The sequence below is a fragment of the Daucus carota genome, chromosome 2, assembly GCF_001625215.2.
Source record: "Daucus carota subsp. sativus chromosome 2, DH1 v3.0, whole genome shotgun sequence".
In the NCBI taxonomy this organism is placed as follows: Eukaryota; Viridiplantae; Streptophyta; class Magnoliopsida; order Apiales; family Apiaceae; genus Daucus; species Daucus carota.
The window spans coordinates 29344151-29356988 of record NC_030382.2 but is presented as its reverse complement, the minus strand read 5'-3'; the positions used below and the strand labels follow the sequence as shown (position 1 = coordinate 29356988).

At 35.0% G+C, this 12838-nt stretch overlaps 1 protein-coding gene across 1 annotated transcript in view; it reads left to right on the top strand.

Moving 5' to 3' along the window:
* Positions 1-12838, top strand: part of LOC108209020 (probable phosphoinositide phosphatase SAC9) — a 28459-nt gene continuing 15621 nt past the window's right edge. The window contains exons 1-7 of the mRNA XM_017379700.2: positions 1-157; positions 410-472; positions 763-1361; positions 2772-2904; positions 5206-6419; positions 7264-7371; positions 7517-7687. Of these exons, the coding sequence (XP_017235189.1) occupies positions 460-472; positions 763-1361; positions 2772-2904; positions 5206-6419; positions 7264-7371; positions 7517-7687 (2238 nt within the window). The 5' untranslated portion in view covers positions 1-157; positions 410-459. The remainder of the gene's footprint in view (positions 158-409; positions 473-762; positions 1362-2771; positions 2905-5205; positions 6420-7263; positions 7372-7516; positions 7688-12838) is intronic.

Genomic DNA, 12838 nt, shown 5'->3' with positions numbered 1-12838 from the left:
AGTCCACCCTTTTCCAGATCCCTCAGCTTTGTTTCTCTCTTTTGATGAACCAGCAAAACAAGACATCTTGACACAAAATCTGCGATACATGAGATTCATTGCCCAAGGCGTCTAATTCATATATCTCCTCTCGATTTTAACAAATTTCATACATCAGGTATATTCATATTCTGCAATTACTTAATTCTTCTTACTAATCTGTAAATGTAGACATTTTGCTATACATGTATGTAAAATGTTACTTCTCAACTTACAAAGATCATCTAACTTGATTTACATATATACATAGCGTGTGTATCATTTATTTGTTATTTGATCATGAATCTGTACCATTGATTTCTTATATGGCGACTTGTCTCACATCTCTCTCTCTCTCTCTCTCTCTCTCTCTCTCTCTCTCTCTCTGTAGGATCTATAAGCCTCGGAGCTCCAACGAAGTAGTTGCTTTATATTGTGGAGATGGCATCACCTGGTATGTGTTATTAAAATTCATTATGAATTACAATGATACTGTTTGATAACAACTTCACGTGCTTGAACCCCGATGATACTTTCCCGGCAATTATGTTATAAATTAAGTATTGATTTTTAGAAGAATTTTCTAAAATTGGTAGTTGTAAGTCTCTTAGTGTTCAATATGATGATGGTGTTCCTGTGTTGGACTGGTATATCTTGTATGACGTTCTTTATAGCATTTGGTTCCAAGTTTTGTGTGTGTGATTACTGTAGCTTGTCTTAATGGTTTTGTGTTACTCATTGCAGCTAGTTTTTCAAGAGAAACGTCGGTAGTTGTTGTTGCACTTGAAACCAGTGAAGTCTATATTATCACCAGCTTGTCTTCTAGAGCCGATACTCAAGTCATTTATGTTGATCCAACAACTGGAGCTCTTGTATATCACGGAAAACCTGGTTATGATATCTTTAACACCCAAAAACAGGCAATAGATTACGTTACGAATGGTTCGAAATATCTGTGTAGGAGTGTAGCTTATGCCAAAGCTATATTAGGTTACGCAGCCGTAGGGAGTTACGGATTGTTGCTAATTGCAACAAGGTTGAGTGCCAGTATTCCCAATTTGCCGGGTGGAGGTTGTGTATTTACAGTGACCGAGAGCCAGTGGATTAAGATTCCGCTACAAATTCCTCAACCACAGGGTAAAGGAGAGCTAAAGAATGTTCAAGAATTGACTGAGCTTGACATTGATGGGAAGCACTACTTTTGCGAGAGTAGGGATATTACTCGGCCTTTCCCAAGTCGAATGCCTTTGCAAAATCCAGATGATGAATTTGTATGGAATGGGTGGTTCTCAATTTCATTTAGAAATATTGGGCTGCCACAACACTGCGTTGTTCTATTGCAGGTTTGCACATATGAATTTATACCAACAAAACCCCCAGCTTAATTTTGATTCTAAATCTTTTTTCATTGTTACTACATAAATAGTATATTTAGTATTTAGCTTGCAGAATAATGTGTGCGAAAAAAATATATCGTCACGTAATGTTGTCCATGATCATAATTCTTGGCAGTTAGCTGTGGCTTATTGATGTTTGTCTTGTAACTGAATGATAGTTTTACTAGGCGACGTCTATGGTATAAATGATAAAAGACATGCATGAGTAGTGTGTTTTTGTGCCCTGTGATAATAAAAGTCTAATATAGTTGAATAAACTAGCTTGATGACTGTACTAGAAATAAGACAACTCGTAGAAGTTTTGCCGGGCAGTACAGTGGATCACAACTGTTAGGATTTACCGGAGACTTATCTCCGGCCATGCAAAGATGTGGTCTGTATGCTAATTATTTTTGATGACCTTCTAATGCTAGATTTATAGTCTTATGCAAGTTAATTTTGTTCCATATTTTCCTGTACTGGATGGACAATATTTTAGCTGTATACCTTCTCTCCGCGATACTAGTAAGTGCTTCAATGAGAAAAGCTATTAAGGATTGAAAAGGGAGAGAATTATCTGCTCTGTAATCCTAGTCCCTGTAGTTATCTGGAATGCAGTACCAGTTGAGCATCCTGTTGTTTGAAGACCAAACCAATGCATTGGACACCGTTTGATTATATTAATATTAAACTTATTGAATAGTTTTTTTGTTCCCCTACCGAAAACTGAATATATTTACTACTTCAAGAACACTGCTTTAAAGCTACAACTCTACAAAATTTGAATATCAAATTACAAGTTACATCATTAGGAAAAAATAATAGCTCCATCTATAGCTTTGTTATGGGATCAATTGAGTGGGCAAGTTTCTAAGCCCAGAGTGGGCTTAAGGATTTTTTTTTTCCCTTTTTTTTTGGTACCATGTGGGAAGTTCTATATTCTGGAAACAGAATCCATATATCAGGAACTAGCAGGGCGGACTTCTAGGTCAAGAGTGATGCAGTTCCTTTGAGAAGTTATCCATGTCCGCTAGATTATTTTTTAACTCTAAGTTTAGTGTTGGAGTCACTAAGCTGTTGGCTAGGTGTTATCTTTGTAATCTTCAAAAATAATGTTGCTCTTGTGTGATCTCATTATAAATACTCAATATTAAAGCCAAGTCTTTATTACTCTCTACTCGTAGGGGTAGAGCCGTAGAGGTAAGGTCTGCATAAATCTTAGCCTCCCCATGGCTGCATGGCCTACTCTACGAGTGGTATACTCTAAGTATCTTTTGTGTGGTTTTACTTGTAATAACTGAATTTAGGTTACATGATGAATACTTTTGTATTGTCGTGATGTAAGGACATCCTCATATATTTGATCTGGATTTTTAGGGATTTGCTGAATGTCGGAGTTTTGGAAGCTTAGGTCAGCACGAAGGAATTGTTGCTCTCACTGCGCGTCGTAGTAGGCTGCATCCTGGCACTCGTTATTTGGCTAGGGGCATAAATTCATGCTATAGTACAGGTAGCACCACTAAATGGCCTCCACTAAATTACATTGGTTCTCTACAATAAGCTTCTTATATGATCTGAAATGTATGTACGACTAAATAAATATGTTAACATATATTTGTTAAAAGGAAAATTTTATGCCTCGTCAGTAATTGGTATTTGTCAAAGACATTGTGATCTCCGAACCAACTATTCATGTAAATGTAGGCAATAATGCCATGCTGGAAATGTAAGCTAGTCAAACTTTATAGTGTTATATTAGAAAATGTCCAATTTCAACGTGGCTTGTTTTTTACCCAACCCTTTCCTTATGTGTGTGTGTGTGTGTATATATATATTTATATAGAGGCAATTGCTCAAATACAAACCAAGTTGGAGTACAAACTACAAACTCAATCCAAGTCCTTAGATGAATTTAATATAATGCCCCCTGGAAGTCACCATATACAATTAAAATACATGTGCTCACACATGATCTCACATAGCCCCCCTGTTTCTAATTTGATTTTTCCCCGTCAATCGGGGAGCGTTTTTGGAAATTTGACTTCACTTTAATATTTTCATCTCCCAACAATCAAGTTGCATACCGCGTGTGTTATATTTCGATGTGATTTAGAATTTTTTTTTTATTTGGTTTGTAATTTTATTTTAAGGAGGTTTGAATTGGAGTAGGAACCTATATATATATATGTATTTATATACCATATAGTTAAAGCTAAACACACAAAAGTTTGGTTGTTAGTTTATAGTTTAGTATAGTGCATTATAACCGTTAAATTGAATTTTCTAAGATGCTATCAAAGTCTAATGTTCGGATCCCGTTAATAACATATTAAAATATTTATATTGTAATATCTATCTAAAATATTAATAAATAAGGTTCGATCACATAAAAAAGAAACTATATACATACATACATACATACATACTTACATATACATATATTATTAAATTCTGAATATATAAATAAGTATATTACTTTTATATTATTTTAATTTAAATATGATTTATAATTTATTATTGAAATTAGATTTATTAAAATAACATAAAATAATTAATATATATATATATATATATATATATATATATATATATATAAAATTAACAATAAAGAAACACTCTTGCATGACAAGGGTTATAAGCCTACATATATATATATATATATATATATATATATATATATATATTTATGTGTGTATAACACATATGATATGCCGATTGATCGTTGGGAGATGATGAGAAGAAAAATACAGTGTCGAAATATAGCGCACATGGTATGCAAATTGATCGTTGGGAGATAAATATACAGTTTCAGCACATATGGTATGCAAATGGTCATTGGGAGATGAAGAAAAATATAGTGAAGTCAGATGTCAAAAAAGGCTCAGCAATTGACGGGAAAAAATCAAATTAGAAACGGAGGGATTATGTGGAATAATGTGTGATGGTGTATTTTTATGTGTGGTGACTTATGGGGGCACATTAGATTAGATTAATCTAAGAGCTTAGATTAGTTTGTAGTTTTCATTTTAATTTTAGTTTTTATTTGAGCAATTACACACACACACACACACACACACACACACACACATATATATATATGCAATTTAATTTTGTCCCTTTTAGTTTCTGGTACTGCTTTTTTTCATATTCCAGAGGGTATATACGTTTGCCCTTTCTTGTGGTACATTTAATAAAGATGCCTACAGGAACCGGGATTTTGAGCCTTTAAATCATTGTAGTAAGTATCGAAAATAGGTGTAAGATTTGAATATATATATATTTAATATGCATGTATGTACATGTATGCTCTGATCTGTTGAATAAGGTCCAAAATTAGCAGACTGAGTATATAAATCTTCTGTTTATTTGTCGCATAAAGACATAATCATCCTTGTTACAACCAGCTTTACCCTTAGACTATCTTCCATGCGAGTAGTGAGTCCTGATATTGAGGATAATCATTATATTCCCTGAAATATTATTTTCCAGATGTTGGCCATTTGTCATAGATAGTCAGCAAAATTTTTGTCAATGTTGTCACTAATTTGGGTTTAGCTTTAAATTCAATATGTACTTGGGGTGCCATAATTGGTATAATATTGTCCAAGATATGTGTTTAGTCTGGAAATTTGGCTGATGACCTTGTTACCCTTATATGTTTGTTCCTGTGACACTGTAGTCACTTCGTTTCGTGATTATATCAAGTTTTTTGTACTATGCGGCTGCCATTAAGTTAGATTTTATGCTGTGCTTTTTTTTAGCCATTGATGCAAATGAAGTTACTCTAAGCTTACTATCTTCTGCTGGATAGGAAATGAAGTTGAGTGTGAACAACTTGTATGGATTCCCAAGAAGTCTAGTCAGAGTGTACCTTTTAACACATACATTTGGCGGCGTGGTACTATTCCTATGTGGTGGGGCGCAGAGCTAAAGATGACAGCTGCAGAAGCAGAAATTTATGTTTCAGAGCGTGATCCTTACAAAGGAAGTGCCCAGTACTATCAGAGGTTAAGTAAAAGATATGATACACGGGATATAGAAATTGTTGGTGGGACTGAGAAAAAGAGTGGTTTGGTACCAATTGTATGTGTCAACTTGCTTAGAAATGGTGAAGGAAAGTCAGAAACCATTTTAGTTCAGCATTTTGCAGAATCTCTAAATCATATCCGCGCAACAAAAAAATTGCCTTCCGCCCGGGTTCATTTAATAAATTATGACTGGCATGCCAGTATCAAGCTGAAAGGTGAACAACAAACTATTGAAGGACTCTGGTACCTTCTGAAAGCGCCCACTGGTTCTATAGGAATTTTTGAGGGGGATTACCTGCCCTCCCGTCAGCGGATTAAGGATTGCAGAGGTGAAATAATATGCAATGATGACCTAGCTGGTGCGTTCTGCTTACGAGCACATCAAAATGGAGTTATACGCTTTAATTGTGCAGATTCTTTGGACAGGACAAATGCTGCGAGTTATTTTGGTGCCCTACAAGTTTTTGTAGAGCAATGCAGACGTCTTGGAATATCACTTGATAGTGATTTGGCTTTTGGTTACCATTCGGCTAATAATTACGGTGGATATGTTGCACCACTTCCACCAGGCTGGGAGAAACGATCTGATGCAGTAACTGGTAAAGCATATTATATAGATCACAACACCAGGACTACAACTTGGAATCATCCTTGTCCAGATAAACCATGGAAGAGATTTGATATGACATTTGAGGAGTTTAAGAGATCGACAATTTTATCTCCAATCCATCAACTAGCCGACCTCTTTTTGCTTGCTGGTGATATTCATGCAACTTTATATACTGGTTCTAAAGCTATGCACAGCCAAATTCTTAGCATATTTAACGAGGAAGCAGGCAAATTTAGCAAATTTTCTGCAGCACAGAATATGAAGATTACTCTGCAGAGAAGATACAAAAATGCTGTTGTAGATAGCTCTCGCCAAAAGCAGTTAGAGATGTTTCTAGGACTACGTCTTTTTAAGCATCTTCCATCGATTCCCATCCATCCTTTACATGTATGTTTTCTAGCAGTTTATCAAATCAATCAGACTATACTTGGATTTTTTTTTCTGGAATTCTTTATGAGTACTTGACCCATTTAATAGTGTAATCATTTTTCTTTGTCATCCTCAATAATGCTGTTTGGTTGAATTTTGTTTAATACCAATTTAGGGGCTTGTCCAGACCAACACTTTGTTTGTGGCGGAACCTTTTTGTGATAATTATGTGTTTTACTATAGATGCGAATCTCCTGCTTTGAGCTAAAAATCCAACAGGGCAGGGGAAACATATGATGTTACTAAAACCAAATCTTGGTATCAGGATGTGTTAACATTAAGACTTTTGATATACATGTTGAAGTTCTGGCGGATCCATTCTATGATTCGAACTATCTAATGCTTTCCGTAATGGCGAAAGAATTGACAAATTAGGTATAACTGAGGCTTTGTTTGTTTTCAGCACTCATTGCTCTTTAAGCCTGCTATTACACTTTTATTAAATAGTAAATGACAGCTCGCCCCTTTTATTTAATGAGCAACTTCTTTTTGTTTTTCATCTTCTGTTATTTATTTATTTGTTGGGTATATAGCTGTGAGCCTGTACCACTGGCCATGGTCAGAAAATTAAAATAATTGCAGCAAGTTTACTGTGAAGGCTTAAATTATAACGACTAAACATCAAATACAGGTAAATTTGATTTGTAACCTGGTCTTTAAGGTTCAAAGTGGCAAAAAAAATTATAGTCCCATGATGGGAGATCTTATGATATTAGATTTAACGTCCTCTTCAATATCTCTTGCACAATTTCAGCTGTTTCGGCAGTGTAGCATTGCTCTGATGCTTTATGTTGACTGACAGGTTCCGTCTCGGCCATTTGGTTCCTTGCTTAAGGATGTTGCTAGCATGGTACCAAATCCTGATGATGGAGTCAGCCTTCTAAGTTTTAAGAGAAAAGATCTGATCTGGGTACACTTGAGTAGGCCATTGAAGTAGAAAAAAGCTTACAACTACAATAGATTTTCCTTGAGTTGTTATTCATTTAAAATAAACAGGCACTGATTGTGTCATATATTAAAATAGTGTTCTTATGTGCATTGGTTATTTCCTTCAGGTTTGCCCACAGGCAGCAGATGTGATGGAAATATATATCTACCTTGGAGAGCCCTGTCATGTTTGTCAGCTTCTCCTAACAATTTCACATGGTGTGGACGATTCAACTTCTCCATCTATGGTTGATGTGAGGACGGGGTCCTCTTTAGATGGACTCAAACTTGTTGCAGAGGTCTGATTTATATTTCAATTTCTTTTTGTTTTGCATGTTGATGTTGGGAATTTCTTATGATTTGTATTATCTATTCTTCTCTTAAAACTGGATAGGGCCTTGCTTATAGAAGCTTGAAAGTTGGAACATTTTTTTTATATCTTAGATCCTAGGTGTTGGGAATTTCTTATGATTTGTATTCTCTATTCTTGCCCCTAAAACTGGATAATCTTATCATCGATAGGGTCTTACTTACAGAAGCTTGAAAGTTGGGACATTGTTTTATATCTTAGATCCTAGGTGCTGCAAAGATGAAAGCGGGTACATGCCCTATCACTAGTAGGAATTTGATGTGTAACTGTGGAGTTTCTTGTATCTGACTTGAGGTAAGGCATCATAAATTAATGGCTTGGCTAGCAACTTTAGGAATTGTTTAAGTAAATAGAATATTTCTTAATGAAAAATTGCCACATAGATAATTAGTGGTTAGTGAAACATGAAAGAATTTGTGAAATATAACATTGATATAACATGTCTTTGAAATGCGAGCATCGATAGAAAGAACAGTTGGCGCTTAGAAGTTGAGGAAATTTTGAAGAAGAGGAATTAGTAAACTTTGAGTGCCAGAAGATTTTGTGGTCACCATTCTTGTCTTCCATGTCTTTGGATTGCTTTGTAGATCTCTTATAGTGAATGAATGCGGATAAAATTAATGACAATGTCACGTGTATTAATATATAATTTATTTTTGTATTATTAATAGAAGAGGATATTTAGGATGTTTATCATTGATTTAGTTGTTATATTTACCAGCTTATATTATGTGCGATGCATAGTTTTTTTCTTAAAATGTTATTATTTGATGTTTAATATTTTTTTTATTTGTATTCTTTCAACAATATTTTCAATTATATTTGTTATCTTGTGTAAAATTGTTACTACATTATTAGTCATATTAATTTGTCACTTGCATTCCTATATATGTAGCCAGTTCGATTGATAGTAAGAATAATATTACAGTAATATATATGCAGTCAAATGTATGTAATCAATTAATATTTTAAATATATCTATTCAACAAAATATACAAGCTTAGATCTAGTGCAATGCTCAAATGGCTTTTAATATTTGCTTCAAATTTTAAAATTTAAATTTTACTACCAATGTATAGATTGTAATATTTAATATTATTTTAGTAGTGTACTTGTATAATACATCTCAATGTATAAGCTTATTAAACCTATTTAATCCATTAATTTATTTATTTATCTCGCTTTGATATTAATTTATTTTCATACGTATTTACTATTTGTTCTAGAGATCTGTATAAAAAACTACAATATATTTGTAATATCATTTATATATTTATAGTTATGTTCTTACCCATCAAATTAAAATTACACACACACACACACACACTCATATATATATATATATATATATATATATATATATATATATATATATATATATATATATATATATATATATATATAGGCTCGTGATCACATACAAACCAACGCTTAAATAAAAACTATAAACTAGTACAATATAGTGATTTCACTTTAGAAATTAGTGATTTGTTTTCCGGAAATTGTTGAAAACCTCCATATCTGTCTTTGTTGTTGATTGTGGTGGTGATGGCGGTGATAGAGATAGTGGAGGTGGTGGACATGGGAGGCGGGGGCATGGAGGGGGAAAGGGGATGGAGGAGGCAGGCATGGAGGAGATGGGGCGGCGGAGGTGGGTGTTAGGATGGCGAGGTGGGGGTTGAGATGGCGCACAGAGTCAAAGGTGGTGTGGCTGAGATGGAGGTGAAGGTGGTGGCGGAGGTGGAGAAATTAGTGATATTCACTTTAAATGTTTTGTTATTCCAACTGGGTTTTTATATGGTAAAATAAAGGAGTTTGTAGTAGAATAAGACTCTCTTTCTCGCTCTATATATATAGGGTCCTGCTCCAATGCAAACCACTAAAATACAAACTAAATATAAACCAAGGCAACTAAGTAGAATGGGAAGGGTTTGGGGGCTGGGGATGATATATATATATATATATGTATGTATGTATGTATGTATATATATATATATGTATGTATATATGGTCATGTTTCTATTAGAACCATTAGCCTAAGAACCCTTGAAACCTTCTAGTATTAATAAGGATTCTGCAGCAGAACTGCACATTCAAAAATTTACGTGTTTATGTATTATATTTTAAAATTGGTTTTGAACACACACATCGATGCAAAAAACATGTATTTCGTGTTCTATGGTTTTATTTTAAATACTGGTTCTCTCTTGAGCGCGACCATGTATATATATACACACACACAGAGAGAGAGAGAGTGAAGTTCTATGGACACCGCTATTTCATCGGAGACCTTGGAGACTATGTATGTTTTGCGATCAAAACACTATAAAATACATTATTTTGTGAAGTATGTTCTACAAATATCACCAATTCATTAAAATTGGCTAAGATCATCTATGTTTAATAAGTAAAATGTCTATGTTTTGCAAGTTGAACAAATGTTCTGCAAACTAAACATATTTCGTAGAATAAACCATTTTATAATGTTATACATGCAAAACATATATGATATTCAAGATTTTAAATGAAATAATGATCTTTGAACAATATGGTTTGCAATATTATACGTTTTGCAATGTTTTTATGCAATATTTTACTTACAAAACATAAGTGGTATCCACGGTCTCCAAGTAAAGTGATCTCCATTGAACTTATATCTCTCTCTCTCTCTCTCTACACACACACACACACATATAGGGTCTTGCTCAAATGAGAACCCCCATTATTGTGAGAATAGAGATCTAATCTCAGCCACACATTTTTATTCCTAAATTAAATCACAACCACACAATTTAAACTTTTAAATTTTCTTTTACTCCACCCACCACCTTCTTTCACCACTCCGCCCCCACCCTGGTCGTCGCTGGTCTCTCCCTCCCTCTCTCTCCTGATTTTGATTAACTTGATAACTGATTCTGATTAACTTGATAACATTGGAATCTCAAATGAGCACAGACACAACCAACATCGATATACACAAAGCTTGGCATCTCCTAAGTTCGCTTCACACAATAAATCTTTCCGGTAAGACTACCAGAGCTAACTTCCCGATGCACTTTGTTCCGAGCTTCACTAGAATTTGTGCGATTCCTTTGCTCAATTCCTAGGTCTCCACTGTCGTTGACCGAGGGTGGCTTGAGTGTCAATCTCTTCGGTTGCGTATCTAGATTTTGTTTGGTTTTTGTCGAATTTATGCAATTTGTCGACGTCTCTGCGGAGATATGAGATCAAATTTTGTCCCAGGGCCTAGTAGGGTCGAGGCGCGGCCTAGTGGGATCGTGGCGGGGCTAAGTTTTGGCTCTTAGGATTGTCTGGAGCCATTCCCTTTGGCAAGAGTCCAATGCCCCTGGGGCCTGGGGTGGATCGAGTGGGGTCGAGTATATGTATATATGTACATATATGTATATATATATATATATATATATATATATACATATATGTACAGATATACATACACACACATATATATAAAGTCTTACTCTAATACAAACCACCTTATTCTACAAACTGAAAACTATCACTAAATTCCCAAGAGAATATCACTAAATTCTCCAACAACCCCACTTCTCCTTCTCCTTCTCCAAGTCAGCTTTGCCTCCACACCACTTTCGGCAGCTTCACCGCCGCCAAGTCTGCCACTACCATCTCCACCGTCCCCTCCACCACATCCTTCTCTTTTCCGTGGACAACATTACCACCCCTGCATAGCGCCTAAATATATACGCATACATTAATTCATATTTTACCCCAGTAGCTTCCATCTCCAGTAATCTCGGCATCGACAGTGAAATTCATCATACACACCCATCACAGTCATCTGATATCCTTCAATCTCCACAACATCCACCCTGTAGAACATAAAATGGCATATGAATTGGTGTGAGGTTGTTTCAAGCCATCATTGATGGGACATTGTTCTAGTTATTTTAAAATTTTATAATAGCTTTCTGAGTGTTCCGTCCTCTCGTTCTATCTTACGTATTAGTGACGTGCACTTTTAGTTGGCGGTATTTTCTCGGATGTGAGTGTTAAAATTGAAGTACAGATTTAATTTTTCTCACAATAGGAAGAGGTTACAGACAGTGAGAGTCTGTTTAATTGGGAGAAGTGTAATTTTGTACTATTTTGTTGACATGTGCTCATTATTATCATTCATTGCCGCACCAATTTCCTTCACATACAAATTGAAGGTGGATTATCACCAATTTTGAAATTAATGAATAAAATGATAAATCTTCTACTCGTATCCTTAAATTCCATATCACATAATTTACCTTCTTTTTTTCCACACCTCTCTAATCATTATCTTCACCTCTAATTTCTTCAAAAAATTCCATCTATTTGCTTCTATATTCCATTCCTAATAACCAAATGGAGCCTTTTAAGGTTTCTTGTTTCAGCTATCTGGCCTCTTTCTATAGTAAACTTGTCGAACTCTTGGTTGCAGACACAGTGTCTCTTGGATAACCGTTATACAAGTTCCTCACCCTCTGGAAGATCAGGTGGATTTGATTCCTTGTAATTAGGGGAAGTGGTCTACTGTACTATCATGGAATAACAGAAAAAAAGAGACATTATACTGAAGTACAAACCTTTTCTATATATTTATCTATCTATCAGTCCCTCTTCCTCTCTCCCTACCTACCTACTTGCCTGTATATATATATAAAATTACTTGGATAGAACTCCCCCCCCCCCCTCCCTCCCTCTCCCTCTCAATATCTATCCATCTATCTATCACTCCCTCTTCCTCTATCCCTACCTACTACTTACCTGTATATATATTTAATATTACTTGTATAGAATTCTTTCTCTCTCCCCCTCCCCCCCTCTCCCTATACATATCCATCCATCTATCTATCTATCACTCCCTCTTCCTCTCTTCCTCTCTCCCTACCTACCTACTTGCCTGTATATATATATTTAAAATTACTTGGCTTGGCTAATAGCCTCATTTCCTTGTGTACTTGTAATAGCATTCTTTTTTTAAGGTCCTCATATCACTGTGCATGCAATATAATTTAGAAGGAAATTTGGTTGTTTTCATCTCAGTTATGTATTGAATTGTTATAACTATTGG